Below are 21318 nucleotides of genomic sequence, written 5' to 3'. Positions count from 1 at the left end.
AAAATTAAGAAAAAGGAGAAACCAAAATTAAATGTGCGTTAAATTACCAATAAACATGGCGTGCATTTTAATAGCCCCTAAATAAGATACTATACTTAGAAAGGCAAAAAGTGTTATTATTGTGTACATTCAATGTTGAAATGTACGTACAAATGATTAAAATTTAAATGCAGCCCAAAATTCTCATAAATGTTGGCTTTAACTTGCCCTGTATCACCTTTGACAAATCTCTTATGATTGCCTACTTCGCTTGCCTATATTTCAATCTTTGCCAATTGACAGACGTGTGGAACCAGTTTACTTGGATTGATATGAAGTATTTTTTTGTCATTTTGTGTGTGTTTTTTTTTTTTTTTTGTTAATCTCAAGTGTGCCTTGACTGTTTCGAGTTCGTCCAAAAGTCGATATGCCGCACGATTTCTACCTACAATCAACATTAGTCTCGAATATCTCGTAGCTTGAACATATATTTACAAATTTTTCTTTTTTCAAATTTATAAAGAAAAAAATTTCTATTCAGGATATTTTAGTTAATAAAATCAAAACTAAAGTACCATAATGGATACCATTCGTGCTCGGTCTCAAGCTAAGCTGAAGAGCGCTATGGGAGGATCCCAACAATTGAGGGCTGAAAAGAATGTGAGTAGAAAGGATGAGTTTGAGGTAGGGCCTTTGTCATGGTGTAACTTTCCAAAGGATTCGAAGTTTACCGAAGATGAGAAGAAAACCATTGGCGAACTGAAGCAATTGTATTTGGAGACCATCAAGTTGGATGTGGATCTACAACGCGACATTTATAATATGGAAAAGTCCTACGAGTCGCGCCACAATGAGATCTATGATAAGCGCAAGAAGATTTTGGAGTAAGTTTTGTCTAGTCATACCTAGACATATCGGCCTTGAGAGTAATATTTCGAATTCGTTTTCATTGAGTGCAGTGAGTTCCGTAAGCAAAACCATGGCGATTCCACGACTAATGGGAGCGTTCCCAATTTCTGGGTCAAGGTTCTCAAGTTGTCCTACACAGAATTTATAAGCAAGAAAGACGAGTCCATTCTATCGGTTTGTAGTATTTGATGCGGCTTAAAAATTTTAATTTTTTAAAGTTTTTTTATGTTGGTTCTTGTAGTACTTGTCGGACATCCGCTCAAAACTTTTCAATGATCCAGTGGTGAAGTTCACCATTGAATTCCATTTCGATAAGAATGAATATTTCTCAAATTCGGTTTTGACCAAAACATATTATTTGAACTGTTTGCCGGATCCAGAGGACCCATTATCCTATGACGGCGCAGAGATATATAAATGTGAGGGATGCACCATTGATTGGATTAATCCCAAAGAGGGCGACAAGATGGTCGATCAATCTTCGTTCTTTGATTTCTTTACGCCACCCGTTCTACCTGAAAATACTGAGGATCCAATCTATTGTGATATTAATGTAAGTTGTCCCAGTATTGCATATTACCTTTTAATGTCTTTGTGTGTGTGTAGGCCATATTGCAAAATGATTTCGAGTTAGGCTTTTATCTGAAGGAGCGTGTCGTACCGAAGGCTGTGATATTTTTCACTGGGGAAATTGCCGATTGTCAGAGTACTGATGATTCTGAATCGGAAACTGAAGAGAGTGAGGAAGATTCCGAAGTAGAGGACGAAGAGGAGTCCTCAAATGGCACGGACAAATAATTCACAATTTACAATTCGCAATCCACAATTAGACAATGTGTTTTCTGCGTTATCGTTTTAGTTTTTTCGTTCAGTCAAGCGCATCTAAACAATTGTTTTGTCCTTTCAAAAAAAAAAAAAAACACTAAATTAGCTACCAAATAAACTATATATTGCCAGCAATCCCTTTGTAATGATTATCACAACACCCGTAGACTTGTTAGTAACTTAAAAAATGTTCACTTTAATGCTTAACACAAAGGACTTGTAGTTCATGCAGTTCATGCATCCGTTGCAGGCGGGGGGACATAGTATAATAATGGTAGTAGTAATAGTGGTAGTATATGCATATAGTACAAGAGATTTTAACGTAATACTTCCAAAGCAGCATCGACGCCTTATGCCTACATGAGCTCATGTCCCGTAGACGATGGCGTCGTTTTGGGCCGAGCTGAGCTATTAGATGTCAGCTTAAAAAAAAAACATTTATATAATAAAATAAACGCCGAAAGTAATGGTAGGACGGCCGGGGGGTGTACAAGTAAATAAAAGTCACAAATTTCTGGGAGGTATATATAAACATATATACTTATATATTAATCTAGGGCTCCACAAACTCCCTCTTCTGAGCTGGCGGCGGCCCCGGCGGGCTGGGCGGAGGCGATGTTTGCTGCTCATTTAATTCATTTTCATGATACCCGTCAACATCAGACAAATGGGTGGCCACCACTTCACACTGCGGTTTTACCTTCTTGAACATGCGTAAACCCGCCAGATCAATGCTAGTCCCACTCACATCTATAAAGACCAAGTTGGGCGAGCACTGGACCAAATGATCTAGCGAATTGTTGGTTATATTCTTATAGTTTCGCAACGAAATTCTTTCAAGCCGATTGTCGGGTGATCGATTGATATGGCGTATCCAAACGACTTCCGGTTGGACAGGACGTGGAGCTCGCCCAAAGCTGTAGATTGCCCGATCGGATACGAAGTATTGAGGCTGCACTGGGCAATGGCCTTGTGGGCGACTGCGACTGCGTCTTGCTTGATCCAATGGATCGATCATATTCCAGAACATGGGATGTTGCATCACTTGGTCGAGATGTCCACGTCGCTCAGGTGCGCGGCGTCTTCGTGATGTAGCGCAATCCATTAAGGGATTTGCATAAATCACTTGATCGCGACGAGGCAAAAATCGGCTATGTGCCGGGTTGTTGCCCCGCAATGAACGTAATTGATCTGCCATTTGCTCCAGCAGGGCAGCCACATTTTGCTGTGGTCGTGAATGGTCACCAGCATGACGCGACTCATTGGGCACATATATCAATGCACGTGGTCCTACTACCCTAGCTGGACCGCCTTCTGCTGCGGGATTTTCTTCTATGTCAGCAACCGCCGCAAGAGCTGCTGCTGCTGCTGGATCTGGATTAGGAGGAACTAGTCCAGGCTGCTGGTTTGAAGCCAAACTGGGAAGAGCAATAACCACAAGCGGGGAGCGCATCGAATTATTAAGATCATGGCCATTGCTCAGCGGATGGGCATTATCCGATTTGTCTGAAGATGATGCCGATGTGGTCGAGGTATCCTCATCGTAATCCGAATCGGAGTGTTGACTCGTCTGTTGTTCTTGTTGTGGTTGACTGTTGTGTTGTTGTTCTGACGGCTGTAGTGAATCTCTTTCATTGCAATTGTCCGAGTTGAAGGTGGGTTCATCTGTTGTCAAAGTCTCAGTGCTTTGATCCCTAGTTTGGGCTATTTTGCAAGCTCGCAATTGTTCCATTGCTCTTCGCGACGTGGATGGTTCGTCATCATTGAGGATTTTTAGAATGTTGTTCCCAGTCCCTGCCCCGGCCTCCCCATTGTCATTGCCTTTGCCATTACTGGTCTTTTGCGGCGATGATTTTTCAGAAGCCGATGGCATATTGGGCGGAGATTCCAAAAGCAGTTCCCTTAAATTCTCGATAGCGCTAAAGCATTGGAGATCAGAGTTATTAATGGGTGTTAAGCGCAAGTCGAGTACCTGTTAAATAAAACAAATTTGTAGCACACTTGTTAAGCATTGTTAACTAGAAATAAATCACACCTCCAATTTTTGGAAACCAAAACGAGCCGCCATGCTGCCATAGGGTACAAATTTGCACAACATTTGACAGCCCTTCAAGCTGAGGCGGCGCAACGACGGCAACTTTGACAGGGCCATTATGTAGTAGGGCTCAAACCAATCGTTATCTTCTATACTGAGATCCTAAAAGACGGCAGATGCGTTAAACTCATATCTCTTGTCTCTAAGCCACACTACTCACCTCCAATTCGATCAATTGCCGTTCTATGGTATGAAATATACTCTTCACTTGATCTCCCACCTTGACACTGCAATCCTTTAGCACCAACTTCCTTATCGTAGATGGAAACTCAGATATATGTATCTAAATGGAAATGAAAATGGAATGAGGGCTACAAAACTATCAGTACATTTTGAATTTTCTTACATATTCAAAATCCAGGCTAATGCCCTGCAACACCAACTCTGTTAGCTGTTCGGACACTTTGGGAAACACTGCGGTCAGGGTGCAAGTGAATTGTTTGCCTTCGCCAGCAACATGTTGCGACGAGGGCGGACCGCATATCTTAATTGTGTGAGTTTTATTTGTGGCTCTGCCCAGAATCTCTTCTAATATACCCAAAGGCAATGGGCCATTGCTTAGGTCTATTCGGTGCCAGAAGCGATGATCCAGTAACAAGTTTTCCAAACGTGGCGAGCAACTGCAAAGGCAACAAATAAGGGGATAAGAATATTAGCAGGCGTGGCTAAGTGTTGATGTCTTACTGCATCAATGCCATTATCGACGATGTGTCCAGGTACTTGAATATCTCATATAGCAATTCATCGCAAAGATTTAAAAGATTTGGCCATTGCCCCGATGTCGAATGCAGCAGGGTGTCAACTGCCGACTCCAATGTTTCGTCTCTTTTGCGTAGTTTTGTCTTCGGCGGCTGCTGCTCCCGGTCCAGGTTACCGTAGTCCACTTCATTGAACGTCGACAGTAAGGGCGTGGCAATTTTAGGGGCGCACTCGCTGTCGGAGAAACGACGCTTGTGTGCAGCAACTAGCTCATTGCCGCCTATATCGGCACTTTCCATGGTTTTAACTCTTTGTCTTTAAGCCTAATTTTATTTTTCTTGCAGTTCTTGCAAATTATACTGTTGCAGTGTGCCCAAACTAAAAATTTGGTCACACCATTTAAATGAAAACTACCGATCAATCTATCGACTATCGACTATCGACATTCGCAGTAAAACGCAAACAGCTGACCGCAGCCCGCAACCTGCATCGGTGATTCTCAACTCGTGTGTGTACTATTTTGATTTTAAATGAAAATGTCCTTGTTCCGGCACATCCGCAGTCTAAATGCCTTGCAAATTCTACGGCCAGGTCGCAGGCACTTGTCAACCGCCACTCTTCAGTACGACCAAGATCCCCAGCCACTGTTTACAGATGCCGAAACGCAAAGTCTATTGCAATCCATGACGCAACTACAGCTGGACAAGGTATTCCGCAAGCGTACTGTGCCCGACAACAGCACCGAGATGAAATTCATGACACCCGACCAGCTGGAAAAGGAGTTTATTCAGGCTATTGAGAAGGCAACACATTTACTCCAAATGCCCCCCATAGTGAAAATCAAAGTGGACACAGAGCGGCTTATCTCAAAGGATGCGGCTTTGAAGGACTTTGCTAGCACCAAATATGTGTTCACAGACATCACTTACGGCCTGCCTCAGTCCGAACGGAAGGTGGTGGTGCGCGAATCGGACGGAACACTGGCTTATGCCAATTTAGAGACAGTAAAACGAATGAATCAGCTTTATTTCCCCCTCGAAGGACGCAAATCCTATATACCACGAATGTTCTCCGACGAGGAACTGCTAAAGAGTGCCCTAGATACGCATAAATATGAATTCATTTTGGACAGAGCCACAGTGCAGTATGAGCCTTACGAGCCAGAGTTCCACAACATTTTATCGCGCGTCTTTGAGCACCTAAACGAATCCAAGCAATTTGATTTATTGCGCTCGACTCGGCACTTTGGTCCTATGGCCTTTTTTTATGCCTGGCACCGTTGCATCGATGATCTTCTCTATGATATGATTAAGCGGGATTACCTCGACAATGCAGCAGAGCTTATAGCCTTAAGCTACAAAATTCACAAAATTCCTATAGACTACAGGAACACATTGGAGCAGATTTCGGCATTGCGAACAACGCCCGCGGAGAAAGCTCTAGAGGAGTTGCGCAGCTCTATTCAGGCTCCAGAAGAGCGGCAACGGGTGGGAGGTATCGAACAAGAAATCCATTTAGCAATTGGCAAGACAGAAAACGATTTTGCCTCCGACGAAATTTGCCTCAAATTCATTGAGCAATACATTGCCAGCGAACACGCATTAAAGAAGGTGCAACTGGAACTGGCCGTACAGACGCTCAAGGAAGTTAATCTGGAGAAATTACAGCTGTTCAAAGGATTGAAAAAGGCTCATGGTGTAAATGTTAATTAAATGCTTTTAATCTATTGTTAATAAAACCAAAAAAAAAAAAAAAAACACTAATTAGCGACAAGTAATAATCCCGCGCAAACGGTTAGATGTGCTTTCAAGCATTTGATCCTGTGTATTGAGCACTTGAACTTATTTTGGAAACGCTTTAGGCACAGGGAGCACCGGTTGGCCTCTAGTACAGCACCTTTATGCCGGTAGACAAAATTGGGCTTAGCCTTCAGACACTTGGTATTATCTTGTCGATGAAGAAGAAAGTCCAAGCCGGTTTCGAAGCGACATTTGCACTGATGGCAAGAATATGCTGGTCTGTTCAAGTGCCTCCGCGCCATGTGCTGACGCAAATGGGATGCCGACTTGGCCACCACTTGACACTGCAGATGAGGACACTTGAACTCTAAGGCCACCTGGCGCCTTTTCACTTTCATTGCCTTTGGATACTCCACGCACTTGTATTTGTGCCAATGCCAATGGTGTATTTTCCGCCCACAATAATGGCACAACTGCTGTGGTTTTCGGTGGCCGGTCATGTGGTTCTGATGCTCCACCAAGGCCATTGCCACCTCACCGCAAATCATGCACTCAAGCATGCCATTGGGAAACATACTGGTATTTTCACTCACAAAGTTTAGAAAGATGCTTTCGTCTCGATTGATATCTGGAGGGGATGTCTGTGGCGGCGTAATCCAGTTTTCCCATTCCTCATCGTAGCCGCACTGGATAGCTTTGTCGGATGTTTGTTTTGTTTCCGTCTGCACAAATCTCTCACGATTGGGATTGACCGTGGTCGTGGTAAGGGGCAAGGCCATTGTCATAGTGTAATTGTCCTTTGTGGGTCTATGCAGTTTCAACAGGCGATTTGTTGGCAGTATCTTTTCCAAATCCATGGCGTCCCTGTTTTCCTTTGTTACCCAGCGAGTCTCAACGCAAACGAATTCGGGCAACTCGTAGACCGGCACATTAATCGGCGTTACCTGTGGATTTATGTTGGAATATTATTCTCCCCCCATGTAAAATTTAAAACGGCGTAAATGCTTATTTTACCTTCGCGTGGACTGATCTCTGCTTGGCCATTGTTTATGTTTTTGGTTTATACAGTAATTTTTTTGTTTATTCACGATTATCGGTGTCACAAAAACAGAACAATCGAATCTTTTATCAAACCTGTCCTTAATGCTGTTAAAATAGCGGTATTTTTGACTGTCCCAATTTAACAGCTTCTGCTAATTCACAGCTCACCCAAGTGCGGCAACACTCACTATGCGGGTTTTTGTTTTTAAATTTCGGGCATTGACAAGGAAACAGATTCTGGGTAACTTATCTTTCTTTTTTGTATTTATTAAAACGTTACAATTTAAATCTATTACACATTTTTGCTTATAAACGAAAGAAACAAATCATCGTCAATTGTTACAATCATCATAATCAATCTTCATCATATTTTATACATCTGTCTGTTATATATCAAATAAACTGCCTACATACTCAAAAAAAAAAAAACAACAAAACGCACAAACACCAAAGATTGCAACATGTCTAAAGAAAAAAAATATATAAAATGCGGGTAAAGTCTGTTATCAAATAATAAATGTTTGTTAATAAATTTAATGTATAGTTTATCAAAGAAAACAAAATCAGTTTGCTATCTCTCGTGTTTCCCTCATCATCGTTTGCTTGCTTTTTTCAAATTTTTTTTGTTGTCTTGTTATGTACAAAAAGAAGTGTAAAAATGTCAATGAGAATGTGTTGGAATTTGTTTTGGGGCATGGTTCTACTTTATGAATATTGCGAAGGAAGTCCCTTTTCAATGCTATCAAAATTGTCAAGTGTTCTCTTGTTGTTGTTGTTGTGCTACAGTGGCTCCTGTTGTTGTTCCATTTTATGGTAAAGATCCTAACTAAGATGTTTTTTCTCTGTTTTCGGGTTCTTTTCTTTTCTTGGTTTTTTTTTTATCGGGAAAGAATAAAAATGAAGCTCTACCATTTTTTCTTGTGCTCATCCATGGATACGCCACCAGGGCCCAAGGAGACAATCATGAGAAGACCACCAATCACAGACAGTGTCTAAAAACAGTAATAGGATTGGTAAATTGATTTAATGAAACTTGTGATTTGTGATTTACCTGGAAGAAATCATATTTCAAGAAATCTCTAAGTGGCTTATAAGACGGAATCGTCCACCAGGCATTGTGATATAAATTCAAAACGACCAACAGAGCCACCAGTATCAAGGCCGACAGCTTTGTCTTGTAACCAATGACAACCAGTATCATCAGAATGGAACCAATGATATCCTGTATAACGTTCCACACACTCAGCTCGAAGCGTATCAGCGTGATGAACATGAAGGCCAATAGAATCCTTCCAGCCAATTGCATAAAATTCTTGGGCTTGTTGTCGCCCATAGATGGCACACCGGCGAACAGGCTGCGTCCCTCGATTCTCGCCTCGGCCAGCACAAGCAATAGGGCCCCAATCAGGGCAAAGTTGCGTAGCAAAAACTGAAAGTCCCACAGGATTGAATAAGCAATTGTCTGTGGAGAAAAAGGGCAAAAAGGGGTCAGTGTCTTAATAGTATATGTTTGTGAAATATATTGTTCACCTGCAGCACGACAATGAAGAATAGAAGACCCACAGCAATGTCAACCTTAAAGCGAGCTATGACCATGCCACAACCTCCAAGTTGGCCAAATAAATTGATTAGCACAAAGACTGTGGCAAGGAATTTGCCACAGCCCCAGCTCATGTCCATGTACTCCCGTTGTTCATTCCATTGAAAATACATGCGTAGTCCATCCTCAAAGAAGGTAGCAATGAGACACAAACGAGCCACAGTGGGCAAAACATGCTTGCCGCGCTTGATAACCTGAAAGGGAAGGAGATAAAATTGAAATTCAATTGATAAGAAATTCAAAATTTACAACACGCACTAAGGATGGTAGCGCTGATAGAGCGCTGGGGAGACTGCTAGTGGAGCGTGGCTTCGATTTGATTTACATTTTTGATTATTGGGTTTTTAATCAAAGTCAGCGTGACGTGTCTCTCATTTTACCTCTATGGTTCGCAAGCTCTCCTAGGTATTATCTTTGAGACGGCTAACGGGTTTTAGGCCTGGCTTTGGCTCCTCTCTCACACAGGCACACACACATACACACACGTACACAACTAATGCCAATTGGTAAAGCACTTTCACTTGCCTGCCTCTCTCTTCTACTCTCTCGCGTGCTCTTTCTCTCTCTCGCTCTATCTCTAGCAGACGCAACAATTGCCCTTTAGGCAATTGCGTTAGTATTATTATTATTTGAGATATTTATACATTAGAAATTTCTAAATTAATTTTTTTCCCTCTTTTAACAAGACAGCGGGCGGGGGTCTATCACTATCATTGGCATTGAGGGGGGATAGACTGCACTTGAGCTGTAACATTTATGAACTTTGCCGCATTTGGATGACGTTGGCAGTTTTCTTTTCTTTTAAGTTGCGAACGATTTGTCTTGATTTTTGCATATCTGATGGGGTCGGCATATGGCCAGCTTACACACTATTCATACCTGTTCCGCCACATCCTCTGTTTTCGCTATATATTCGTTGGGTATGCTCATGTTGGCAGTTTTAATTTACTTTATCCCTTTTTTTGGCCCGTGTCCGTGTCTCGATCGTACTTTCGGTCTTCGTCTCTTCTCTCTCTCTCCCTGTTTTGGTTGTGGCCCGCTACTTTTTGGAACCTGCGTCTCCGTTATCTCTTCTCCGGATTCAAAATGATAATCGAATTATCCAAAAATAAGTTAAAAAACATGTAAAAATCAAATACACGGCCACACGACGAAAAGGCTGCCCAGAGCAGATGAACGATATGGGGAACCGTTTTCTATCGATATCGATATCGATTAGAGCAACTAAATTTGCCGGTGAATTGCGATAATAATTTGGTATAAGCCAAAACTAAATATCTAATGCAAAATGAGAGAATAATCAAATAAAATAGGGTAAATATTTAATTTATATTCAAATCTGAGTGTAATTATTTTGCTAATTAATTTAAAATCAGTATGAGTTAATGGCTTCGTGTAAACCTTCTCTTGTCTGCTAGTCGCTGTGAATGGCAAAAATCGTTTTGGAAAAACAAGCAGCGTGTTTTCTTATATTTGAATTAAATAAATAATCTAGATACATACATACCTTAGCAATATGGCTACAAAAACGAAACGTCAACGGATCAATGACATAGAATCAGCCGAGCAGGCTGATGTTGAATTTAAAAAGAAGTCCAGCAAAAAAAAAAACCAATAAGGAGACCGAAAATATGGGAGAACAGTCGACTTTTGCAGATTGGGATGTGGACGACTACAGGACAGAATATGAGAGTGACGAGCACTGGGAGCTAAGACGCAGTTTCATGGAGGCCTACAAGAGTCGTTTTGACGAGCAGCAGCTAGTGTGCCTGGCTCAGACTTTTGTAAACATGGAATTCCTAGGTTGCAAATATCCGAGCGAAACGATGCACCTGGTCGCCGAACTCTCCAAAGACATTGCCGAAGATTTTCGCAGCAGACGTGAGCAACGTCTGAAGCGCACGTTTGTCTCCGCATCGGATGCGGCCGAGCAGCGTGCCAAAGGTAGACGGAAAAATAACTAGAATTAGAAAGAATTAAGAAAATTATTTAAACTATTACTAAATATAATGAGCCAGAGACCACAAATCCTTCCCTTCCTCCTAATGTACATCACATCCACACAAAACAGGCCGCAAAAACACGAGCAGCAATCGCGATGCTATCACTGCGGATCAGCCACTGGCGACAATAAACCAAAAACTATCTAGTTTTGGAATTGGTGAGCCAATCAATCTTTTCCAAGACCTTCGATTTGGGAAACTTATCATTCAATTGGCTGGAGGCCGAAACTGTTTACGGAACTCTTGTAGTTTGATCAAAGCAAAATACGATGAACGTCAGGCTAAACCCGATCCCAATAAGGCCAATGGAACCACAATATTCGAGATATTAATCAACGACGAAATAGTAGCCGCTGGCTCGGGGGATTCTGTAAAAACAGGCAAATTGGAAGCATTTAAACAAGCATTAATCGTTCTTCAGTCCCTATGCTATAGCTATAAGGTGGGTTTATGTCTAAACGCCAAAGCGATCGCAATCCTAACTAGCTTAGGTTTCTACTAGATAAATTCGTCAAGGGACACCATTAAAGTGGAGAAGGATGGGAACGCAGTGAAGATCAATGTCACCCAGAAATCGGCCGATAATTTGGGTACATCTAAATTGGATGAGAGCAACAAAGGTTATAGCATAATGCGCCAGATGGGTTGGACGGGTGGTGGATTGGGTCGTCATAAGCAAGGACGGGAAGAGCCAGTAGGGTAAGTCCCAAAATAATTGCCCAACTTTCTTCCAAAATAACCATCTTACGATTACAGTTACCTATTAAAAAGTAATCGCACTGGCTTCGGTTCAAGTAATACGAATGTATCAGCTGATAGTTTTCGTAAACTTATAGAGAACTATGCCCAATCTTCTGATATACGAGATTTGCAATTTGAGCCGACTTTTTCCAAAGATGAGCGTGCCATTTTGCACAAGTAAGAGAAAGAACAAGAAATGTTTTGCCAATTTACTCTACATGGGTTTTGTTTTTAATTAGAGCTGCTGGGAGATTTAGCCTACGCTCGAGTAGTTATGGCTCAGGGGAAGATCGAAGATTGTTAATATCCAAGAAAATACCACCGGAGACCATACTCAAAGAAGTTCTTATACGCCGTAACCCCAAATTCTGCGAACGGTACTTCGTCCAGGTGCCCACTCAAAAAGCTCATCTCTTTCCTGGTCATGCAGTTGACTTGGCCTTGGAGGATCTGTCTGTCTGATTTGTGGACTTGAGTTTATTGTATTAATTGTAATAATTTTCTGACTCTTTTGAATTAAAATAAATACGTTTAAGTATTTCGTACATATATACATACATATTTATGTATGTTCTGTCCGCGTCTCTTAGTGAATGACAGTTGTGAACAAAGAAGAAGAATTGCAGTTGCATCTGCTTTGTTGATTTTATAGTTTTTGTTTTTGGAAATGTCTTCGCCTCGCTGTCCGCGTTGCAAATGTGAGGCAAATGGACAAAATCGACTAGTCACAGATTCTTGTGGTCATGCCAAATGCCGGCAATGTCTTCTAGCTGATGTGGACGACTGTCTGGAATGTAAGAGTGCCAAAGAGTCGGAAGTCAAAGAAATAAATGCATCCCAACCACCACGACCCATAACAGCCACAACCGACAATCATATTATAGCCACAGGTCAGGGTTATCATTGCCAAAGGTGTAAGAAGGATTTCAGGAGTCGCACTCAGCAATATTATCATCGTTTCTGTGGCAATGAACAGCTAAAAAAATATAGCTGCCAGGAATGCAAGCGGGTAAGCAAACGAAATGTTCTAACCGTTTCTCCACATGCTAAACGGAAGTCTTCCAGCTCTTTGCGACTAGATCCCATTTAAAGTATCATGCGAACAATCACAATAGTCAATCTCAATATAAATGCAACATATGCGCCAAACAATTCAAGCAACAAATCATCCTGAATCGGCACTTGCTTATGCATCAGCAGGAACAAAGTCAAAAGAAATACATTTGTTCCGACTGTCCCAGGCAATTTAAAAGTCAACCCTCATTAAGAAATCATATGGTTGGTCACACGGCAGAGGGACTGCCCCACAAATGTGACATTTGCTCGAAGCACTTCCTTACCAAGTCCAATTTGAAACAGCATCGATTAAAGCATGACCAGAATTCCATCCGCTATCACTGTAAAGTCTGCCCAAAAACATTTTTGCGTCAGAGCAGCCTTCGCTTACATGAGAAGCGGCATTCCAAGCGAGAGCGTCATTTGTGCCCAAATTGCTGTAAGAGCTATCAGGATGCAGATGCTCTGGGTCGTCACTTGAAGCAGGAGCATCAGCCATCCAGAGAACGGTTTTCGTGTCGGCTCTGTGAGATCTCTGTAAGTCGTCGTGATAATATGCAACGTCATCTGCGCTCCATACATCCGGGTGCAACTTTCGAGACGAGTGTCGATATTTTGAACCAATCACGTCTTGTTCCCAAGGAAGATAAGGAAAAACCACCGCGTCACAACAGTGTAATCAAAAGTGTGGGCAACGTGGTGGCACTAAATCAACCCCATCCGCCGCCTCCTCCTCCTTCTCCGCCTCTACATCAGTCCCCTCCCACACTGCCAGAGCAAGTGCACAAGGAGAATGTAAAACTCTATCGCAAAATTATTCTAGACTTGGACACCGAGGAATTGAGCACAGATGAGCAACCAGTGAATACAGGACCAATTAATTTCAGTGAAATGCATTGGCGCAAAAGCTTCAAATTTAAATCTTCATATGAAAGCGAGCAGACAAATTGAAATCATTCATCGATACCCTTCTTTAGAGGATACATTAACTAATATTACAGATATGCTTTCTGTTTCCTCAAAATACATATAATCAATCGCATCAAAAAAAATTGGCAAATGCAAGGAATCGATGGTTTCTAGTGTAGCCAGAATTCAAGAGTGTAGCGAACCGAAACACTCAACGTCTAGTTGGCTGCTAGCCATATTTCCGCCTCGATTACAACAACATTAGCGACGACGACGACGTCAATGCCAAGTTCACTGGGGCTCAGTTTAGTATTAATCATGTGGGACGAGGAGACAGTGCTACACGAGATCTATTACCTAACCTCCGAGGGCTTTGATAATTGGCGTAAATTACTTGCCCTGGGTGAAAGGATCGAACAGCATGTGAAGCGGAAATTACTTTGGATCTGGCCCACTGATGGGGACTTACTGAAGTGTCATAAGCTGCTTGAGAGCTTTGGAATAAACCATATCCTGAGCATTGGATGTGGAAGTGGTCTACTCGAGTGGCTTGTAATAGCCTCAGCTTCGCCTCAAAGAAAACCCCTAATAACTCTGCAAGGCCTGGAAGTGGATCGCAATTGGTGGCAAAGTAAATATTCAGTGCAGAATTTCATACCCGTGATATATGTGGAGGATAATCCTTTGATGATGATTGATGGCCATTGTGATGCTTTGCTTTTTTGCTATTTCAACAATCGTCCTGCATTTCTCGACTATTTGAAATTATATCACGGAACTTGGCTAATACTGATAGGTCCCAAACCGGGCCATGGCATTCATACCGATCCGAATCCTCTACAGCCTCAGTTTCCCAATCATGAATGGAGATTACGGGAACAACTGAATTGGACAGAGGCCAATATTGTAGCTATCTATGAAAGATCTTCAGTAGTAGAAGTTGGGATTAATTGAAACTCGGTTATTTGTAATAAAATTAGTTTCTATTGACTTCTATATGAAATTTACAGGCTGGAATGCTTTGAACCTCTGCTGTGACGGTACTATTGATGCCCATATTACTTAAAGCTCCACGCACCAGACCACAGGTGAATGCCACGAATTTGGGGGGCGTGCTCCAGTTGTTGAGTGCCCGGTGAGATGCGTGTTAGAAAACGGAATGCCTTGTCCTGGACAACGTACATGCCATTGTTGTTTGTTCTTAGGTTGTCTACTTGCTTTTTGTAGATAAGAGTCCAGAAATCTGTGCAGATAAATTTCATAGTTTCCAGTTCATCCTTAAACCTTGGCACTTCGCGGGTGAGGCGCTCAATAAGACGATAACCGGTTGTGAAACCGATGTACTCTAAGATACCCAGGTCGTGCTTCTGCTAAAATACGGATTGCATTATCTTGCATTATCCCAATGCATACAATGTACGGGAACTCACCTTATTGTTGTCCAGACAGTAGTTGACTATCTCAGCATGTAGACAATCGAAAACAATTTCCTCAGACATGTTAATTATTGTTTTATTATTATATATATGGGAAATTTATCTGCAAATTGTTTTGATTAACCATAAACAACAGCTGATTAACAGCCTTGCCACTCTTGTTCTGGACAGGTTTTGATTTCGAAGTGCAGCTGATTAACAGAGTTGCCACTTTTCATCACAGGACGGACATTTTCGTTTTGGTTCTTTTTTTCTTTCAGTGTTGTTTTTGTTTTTAAAGTGGTTAGAGTAAGTTGTTTGGGACATTTTTTACTAAGTATTCAGTTATAGGAGGCTCTCACATGCCGGAATGATGACTTTTGGTCAACTCCATGGCCTAACGTGTCAGGCAATTTTGGTGCTAATGTGCCTGATTTGCTACGGATGCGGCGGATTGAGTGGGGCCAAGTTTGTATTCGATGACACGGTGGCCATTGTTAGGAACAAGGATGTTAATTCATTTCCCACCAATTGGACCGCGATATTTACGAATGATTTCTGGGGTGCCTCATTGCTCAGTGCGGATTCGCACAAATCTTTTCGTCCGCTGACTACATTGATGTTCCATTATGAGTACGCTTTAATGGGTCTCAATGCGGGGCACATGAAGTTTCTCAATCTCTTGCTTCATTGTCTGAATACTCTATTGTTTTGGCGTCTTGTGCGTTCGCTGTATATTCAAGAGATAAATACGGATCGTTGGGCCATCATATCGGCTGCTTTATTTGCCACACATCCCATACACACGGAGGCTGTATCCGGGGTAGTGGGACGAGCAGAGCTAATGTTCGGATTGATTCATTTGCTTTGTCTACTGCTAGTAGTAGCCAATGTGGAGAAACAGAGTTGGACCAGTATTGCTTTGATTTTGGTTCTCACCGGCATTGGCATGCTATTCAAGGAGTCGGCCATAACAATTCCCATTTCGTGTGTGGTGCTGGACTATTTCCAAAATGGCTATTACATGCTGCCATTGCGGGATCAGGAAAGGATTCTGCGCACTCGCTTGAGCTACTTGGTGTACGTAGCGGGAACAGCGCTATTGCTATTGCTTCGCCTTTGGTGGCAGAACTTTGAAGCGCCGCAATTTAAGGAGGTGGACAATCCTATAGCCCACAACGATCATATTTTGACACGAGTGCTATCCCAGCAATATCTGCTGGTCATGAACCTCTGGCTAATGCTATGCCCGCAGTGGCTTTGCTATGACTGGGCCCTCGGCTGTGTTAAGCTTGTCACTAGCATCTGGGATCTGCGATTACAGGGAGTCATAGGCTTCTATTCCATTCTGCTGGTAGCTCTTATGCACTTTCGCCGGTTGCCAGGTCTAATGCTGGGCCTGGGTTTGACCATTATTCCCTTTCTGCCCGCATCAGGGATAATTCGAGTTGGATTCGTGATTGCCGAAAGAACTCTATATGTACCCTCAATTGGTTTCTGTCTGGTGTCCACCTATGGTTTCCTCTATTGGTATGATCAGGGATTTAACAAAACTTATTGGTCCACTATAATGCAGGGCATGCTCTTGATGCTAATTGCCGTAATGATGATTAGGACTCGTCAGCGCACCATCGACTGGCTGAACGAGGAGCAGCTCTTCAAATCCGCCCTGCAAGTATGTCCAGATAATGCGAAAGTCCACTACAATATTGCTCGACTGGCTACCGAAACGGGCAAAAGTTCAAAGGCTTTCCACCATTATCACAGGGCCATTGATCTTTATCCAGCGTATGAGTCGGCCCTCATGAATCTGGGCAATCTTTACCGCGAGCATGGCCAGCTAGAGACCGCTGAGAAGTTTATACGTTTAGCCTTGGAGGTGTATCCCGCCTTTCCTGTGGCCTGGATGAATCTGGGCATTGTTCAGTCTGCTCAAAAGAAGTACAACCAGGCTCTGGCCAGCTACGAAAGAGCCCTAAGTTATCGGTCCAACTATGCTGTCTGCTTCTATAACATGGGTAACCTCTATTTGGAGCAGCAACTCTATGGCGAAGCTCTGCATCATTGGCAGCATGCGGTAGCCCTCAATCCCAAACAGCCGAAAGCCTGGGCCAACATTTTAACCATGCTAGACAATCGAGCCCTCTACGAAGATGCCTTACGGCTCTCGAATGAAGCTCTAATTCACATGCCCGACGATGTGAGCATTCTTTTCATACGTGCGAATGTTTTGGGCAAACAGAAGCATTACATGGAGGCAGAGTCCCTCTACAAGCGTGTCATTCAGCTGGCTCCCCGCAATATGCTCTATCATACAAATCTGGGAGTGCTCTACCATCGATGGGACAAACTCCAAGAGGCAATTGAGGAATATCAAACAGCTATTAGCCTGAATGCGGCTCGCGCCATAACTGCAAGAGAAAATCTGGCCAAGCTTATAAAACGATTGGAACGAGAGGCTCAGATAAAAGAGCAGTAGGAAGTTTAATAGTACCCTTCACCTGATTGACAACCTGAATACATAAGGGAACACTTTCCGGTTGTGTCCAGTAGTTAAAACGAAAAACAGAATTACGAACCCACAAGTCATTAAATCGATCTTAATCGGTCTTAAATTTCACCCTTACAGAAAAATAAATCTGTATATGCAGAGATTCCGATCTGATTCGATCATATTTTAAATAAGACTTAAAAAGTAAGACATCCATTACTATTTATGACGTTAGCAGTATAGGTCTAAGCTCTGGACTATCAATAGAATGATCTCATTTTAGGAATTTCAAGACATTTTCGAAATGACTTTTATTTAAGATGAACCTCTCTCTCTATCAGTGCATTGCTGACAAATTATCTTTAGTTAGACCAATTAATGTGAACAAATTCATATCCTAGATTATGTGTAATGTTTTTAATTTTTGTATACACATATATGTTTAGTATTAATTTAATCATTTATTTATTCAAGAGTAGTATATATATACAATTTTAATGTTTATAACTAATTAATAATGATCAAACTCACATAAATATCTACAAACTATACATATATATATTTATAAGGGAAATAAAGCTACTTAAAACAAGATCTAACATACAATACAATAAAGACTACAATGAAATACTTTTTCTTTTTTTTTCGAGAATATTTGTGGACACAATAAATTATTGCACCAAATTTTTTTGACAATTCAATTCCAGGCAAAAAGTTAAATTTAAAAATAATAATACCGCAAATTACATTAACTACAATAAAAATATATATCGACATTTTGTAGCATATAGGAATAAAAATAACACAATGTAAGACAAAAATGTGAGGGATTGGTAAATGAATAAAGCGTTGAATGTATGTAATATTTACACATATAGATTTATGTGTGTGTGTGTATATCAACAATAAGCAAGTCTTTGTTTTTGAGATGCGAATTTTCGTTTTGTTGTTTGTGTTTAGCGAGCTGAGAGTAAAAAATAACAATAATAGAGATAAACGAAATATAACACAGTATATATAGGCAGAGGCGGCTACAGCGACGTATTGGTTTCTCATTGCTTATAGTAAGACAAACTCCTCGCTCTCACTATCATCCTGATCCTGATCGCAACTATGGAGCGAAGGAATGGCATGAGCACCCAATTCTTGAGCCAAACTGGCAACTTGTCTAATGAGGGGCTTATATAGCGAATCACTCATCTCATCGCGTGCATGATCCAAACATCGACCGCGTGAGAATGAGAACAATGGGTAGGTCATTTCAATCGGTTCGGGTTGCTGTTGATACTGTGGCTGCAATGGTGTTTGTTGAACTCCAGTTGCTGCCCCTGACGCACAGCGCATGGGATGCAAATACTGGGGGGAAAAACAAGAGTTGTAGAGCTTAATTATAGAATTTTAATAGCTGATTTTACCAACTGCACGCTTTCCATAAAGCTATCGAAATCACTTTTGGTGGCACAATAGAAACCTATGCAGCAGCTTGGATCCATTTTACTGGTCTTGATCTTTCGTGGCGATTTGCAATGAAACGATTGCATAGAGAAGTTCTCCTGATTGACGTCGACCATCTCTTGACAGTAGTGCGGATCCAGGTGGATGAGCTTGTCCTCTTGAAAACCCACAAAGTACAATGAATGCTTGGGTTTTCCACCAATGATTCCCAAACAGTTTTCGGTGCTTAGCAAGAGTTTCAAGCAATGAGCATATGCCGGATTCGCCTTATCTGTTCCCAGGCGTAGTGGAATAAGTATAATAACAGATTTCCAATGCTGTTGGTCCGGTAGATGCTCACTCAACGAAGGGCGCTTCATTTGCTGCCACGGCACATGAGTCTGCTTGGGAGCCGGCTCTGGAATGCTACACTGATCCTCAATGTCTTGTATATAAACTGGTCGGAAGGAAGCAAAAACCAAATGAGAGCTGTTGAGCCCTAAGCATCATCGTGTGGGACTTACTTGTACAATCCTTGGCCACATAGACACTTATATTGTCAAAGTCTGCGTTTTCCTGAGTAGCATGCTCTAGAGCGTGCCTGTAGAATGAATCGGATTCATTATTTTTGGAGCTGATTTTTAAACAGTTTTTTTTTTTTCGCTTACTTCAGTAAATAGGAGACGGAGGCTGGTCCATACCAGTCGCCCGGTTTCTTACCCAATGCCGTACCCAAACTAACCAAGGCGTGAATAGAAAAAGGGCTACTCTTTGAAGAGCTGTCTCCAAACCATTTGATAATCTTTTTATGCATATTATCCTCATAAGTAGAATGCAATTGGGACTCAGCATCATAACGCCAACCTAATAAAAACAAAAGATCAGCACATATATCGGAGATTGCTTACTACACACTTACTGCGTCCCAAAAAGTGGCAGATGAGTCCCTGGGCAAGGAGCATTTGCCCACTGCGGAGCATGCAGCCCCAGCCGCAATCAGAGGTATAGTTGGAGCCATTCATGATGGGAAACTCTCGACGATAAGTCATCCACAGACGACTGTAAAAATCACGACGAAATCCTTCGATGCCCTCCTCCCAGGGAGTCTCGCCGACTTGGTTTTCGACAGCATCCATGCCCAACTCCTGTGGAACTACTATCTCATCGACCTGTTGGGGATTCAAGGCGGGATATAAACCACTAGATGTGGTGGCAGCTGTGTTTTGAATGCTATCACAAGCCGATGTGGCATTATCTGGCACAGAATCGGCCCCGCCAGGTAACTCTGTTATCGAACTTTCCATGCTTACTGGCGGAGTGAATCGGCGATGATAGCAGCGTCCCAAAAGCCAAACTGGCTGCTCCTTGGAAAAGCTTGTCTGGCGCATTTTCCAACCATACTTTACATTGTGCCACATGGCCACCAGCTTCGACTCCATGCCTTTGGTGGGTGTACGGTTGGCGGCCAGCTCTGGCTCGGCATCGTTATGCTGCTCCACGTGACCGCAATTGTTACTGCTACTGCCACTGTAAAGCTGACTGAAGGCATTCATGAAACGTGATGACGTCGATATTTTTCGTTGCGGTGTTGCTGTCGCAGCATTTTCCGATTTGAGGTTCGGGTTCGCACTCATGATTGGTGCTTTTGTTGTTGTCACGGGTGCGGGAGCTGTACCTGCTGATGATACTGAAGCATTGGGGGCCATCATGGCTGCACGTTGCACAGTTTGAATGGTAGCCACCTGCTCCTCCTCGACAGAAGCCCCTTCATTGACGGGAATAGTAGGCGGCACGTTGACTTCCGGAATACAACGACTTCCCTCAACTATCTCCCCTTCGCCGGGCTCGAAGAGAATCAATTTGTCATCGGTCAGCTTGGAGAGCAGGCCATCATAGTTCATCTGGTTGGTGTTGGTGTTGTTGGTGGTGGTAGAATTGAAAGAAACGGAAGTGGATGAACAGCGACGTCGTCGCTTTGTTCGTAACTTAAAGAAAATGGGCATATTGCTGCCGCCTTAATAATAGACCCAGAGCCTGTGTTCTGTCACTGAACTGACGGCGGTGACACTGACACTGAGTCAGCGCGGCAACACCATGCCCTGGGAGTGATAATTACATTTGTTTACTCACCGTTTATTTGTTTACAGATAAAGATAAAAGTTAACTACACTCAAAAATTGCTTGTTATTGTGTCTTATTCTTATTGGCGATAAGCAGCCATTAATTGCGCGAATTGGCAGCCCTTTCATTTGTCTGTCTAGAGTTACCACCTTGATTTAGGCAGTACTATGAAATTTGAGTTCTTTCTGAAAATACCAACCATTTCGCAAGGCTAATTGCAAGTTTCTTCAAATTTTTGGCTTCAGTTACATTTTCGCTTTG

At 42.3% G+C, this 21318-nt stretch overlaps 11 protein-coding genes across 14 annotated transcripts; 6 read left to right on the top strand and 5 right to left on the bottom strand.

Annotated features, from left to right (window-relative positions):
- The first annotated feature begins 426 nt into the window (after positions 1-426).
- On the top strand, positions 427-1848 carry mil (milkah). Its single transcript, XM_068300598.1, has 5 exons — positions 427-639; positions 697-863; positions 939-1062; positions 1130-1441; positions 1495-1848. The coding sequence occupies exons 1-5, from the start codon at positions 559-561 to the stop codon at positions 1684-1686; spliced, it is 876 nt and encodes a 291-aa protein (XP_068156699.1). The 5' UTR covers positions 427-558; the 3' UTR covers positions 1687-1848.
- Positions 1849-1882: 34 nt separating this feature from the next.
- Positions 1883-4886, bottom strand: LOC137584981 (uncharacterized). The gene is made up of 5 exons (XM_068300597.1): positions 4493-4886; positions 4155-4428; positions 3969-4091; positions 3749-3910; positions 1883-3685 (listed from the first exon to the last, which is right to left on the bottom strand). The coding sequence occupies exons 1-5, from the start codon at positions 4804-4806 to the stop codon at positions 2267-2269; spliced, it is 2292 nt and encodes a 763-aa protein (XP_068156698.1). The 5' UTR covers positions 4807-4886; the 3' UTR covers positions 1883-2266.
- A 68-nt stretch (positions 4887-4954) lies between these two features.
- Positions 4955-6264, top strand: mRpS22 (mitochondrial ribosomal protein S22). Its single transcript, XM_068299234.1, has one exon. It carries the CDS (start codon positions 5038-5040, stop codon positions 6217-6219), a length of 1182 nt encoding a protein of 393 aa, XP_068155335.1. The 5' UTR covers positions 4955-5037; the 3' UTR covers positions 6220-6264.
- On the bottom strand, positions 6206-7380 carry Boh1 (Buddy of Hmr 1). The gene is made up of 2 exons (XM_068299235.1): positions 7261-7380; positions 6206-7190 (listed from the first exon to the last, which is right to left on the bottom strand). Exons 1-2 carry the CDS (start codon positions 7288-7290, stop codon positions 6267-6269), a joined length of 954 nt encoding a protein of 317 aa, XP_068155336.1. The 5' UTR covers positions 7291-7380; the 3' UTR covers positions 6206-6266.
- Positions 7381-7529: 149 nt separating this feature from the next.
- On the bottom strand, positions 7530-10078 carry Surf4 (Surfeit locus protein 4). Its single transcript, XM_068299236.1, has 4 exons — positions 9767-10078; positions 8818-9081; positions 8339-8749; positions 7530-8279 (listed from the first exon to the last, which is right to left on the bottom strand). The coding sequence occupies exons 1-4, from the start codon at positions 9815-9817 to the stop codon at positions 8193-8195; spliced, it is 813 nt and encodes a 270-aa protein (XP_068155337.1). The 5' UTR covers positions 9818-10078; the 3' UTR covers positions 7530-8192.
- A 108-nt stretch (positions 10079-10186) lies between these two features.
- Positions 10187-12176, top strand: LOC137584012 (CDKN2A-interacting protein). 3 transcript variants are annotated; one of them, XM_068299229.1, is made up of 6 exons: positions 10187-10201; positions 10306-10831; positions 10959-11332; positions 11393-11589; positions 11647-11808; positions 11871-12176. In XM_068299229.1, exons 2-6 carry the CDS (start codon positions 10462-10464, stop codon positions 12091-12093), a joined length of 1326 nt encoding a protein of 441 aa, XP_068155330.1. In that variant the 5' UTR covers positions 10187-10201; positions 10306-10461; the 3' UTR covers positions 12094-12176. The 3 variants fall into 3 exon arrangements, with proteins under 3 accessions (XP_068155330.1, XP_068155332.1, XP_068155331.1); XM_068299230.1 differs by lacking the exon at positions 10187-10201 and having other exon boundaries at positions 10290-10831; XM_068299231.1 differs by lacking the exons at positions 11647-11808; positions 11871-12176 and having other exon boundaries at positions 11382-11518.
- Positions 12177-12244: 68 nt separating this feature from the next.
- LOC137584013 (zinc finger protein 28) lies at positions 12245-13638 on the top strand. Its single transcript, XM_068299232.1, has 2 exons — positions 12245-12640; positions 12697-13638. Exons 1-2 carry the CDS (start codon positions 12299-12301, stop codon positions 13636-13638), a joined length of 1284 nt encoding a protein of 427 aa, XP_068155333.1. The 5' UTR covers positions 12245-12298.
- Positions 13639-13878: 240 nt separating this feature from the next.
- LOC137584019 (uncharacterized) lies at positions 13879-14592 on the top strand. The gene has a single exon (XM_068299238.1). It carries the CDS (start codon positions 13879-13881, stop codon positions 14548-14550), a length of 672 nt encoding a protein of 223 aa, XP_068155339.1. The 3' UTR covers positions 14551-14592.
- Trs33 (trafficking protein particle complex subunit Trs33) lies at positions 14558-15190 on the bottom strand. The gene is given in 3 exon segments (XM_068299239.1): positions 14558-14704; positions 14706-14963; positions 15027-15190. Coding segments are annotated over 3 exon segments (459 nt in total). The 5' UTR covers positions 15096-15190; the 3' UTR covers positions 14558-14572.
- On the top strand, positions 14616-18130 carry Tmtc4 (Transmembrane O-mannosyltransferase targeting cadherins 4). The gene has a single exon (XM_068299228.1). It carries the CDS (start codon positions 15382-15384, stop codon positions 17488-17490), a length of 2109 nt encoding a protein of 702 aa, XP_068155329.1. The 5' UTR covers positions 14616-15381; the 3' UTR covers positions 17491-18130.
- Positions 18131-18161: 31 nt separating this feature from the next.
- On the bottom strand, positions 18162-21217 carry Atg4b (Autophagy-related 4b). Of its 2 annotated transcripts, XM_068299226.1 has the most exons (6): positions 21067-21217; positions 19856-20837; positions 19605-19800; positions 19461-19537; positions 18918-19393; positions 18164-18858 (listed from the first exon to the last, which is right to left on the bottom strand). In XM_068299226.1, exons 2-6 carry the CDS (start codon positions 20835-20837, stop codon positions 18562-18564), a joined length of 2028 nt encoding a protein of 675 aa, XP_068155327.1. In that variant the 5' UTR covers positions 21067-21217; the 3' UTR covers positions 18164-18561. The 2 variants fall into 2 exon arrangements, with proteins under 2 accessions (XP_068155325.1, XP_068155327.1); XM_068299224.1 differs by lacking the exon at positions 21067-21217 and having other exon boundaries at positions 18162-18858; positions 19856-21010.
- Positions 21218-21318: the final 101 nt, after the last annotated feature.

Source organism: Drosophila tropicalis, unplaced genomic scaffold (genome assembly GCF_018151085.1).
Source record: "Drosophila tropicalis isolate 14030-0801.00 unplaced genomic scaffold, ASM1815108v1 contig_878, whole genome shotgun sequence".
NCBI classification, from domain to species: Eukaryota; Metazoa; Arthropoda; class Insecta; order Diptera; family Drosophilidae; genus Drosophila; species Drosophila tropicalis.
This window is presented reverse-complemented; position numbering and strand designations above follow the sequence as displayed.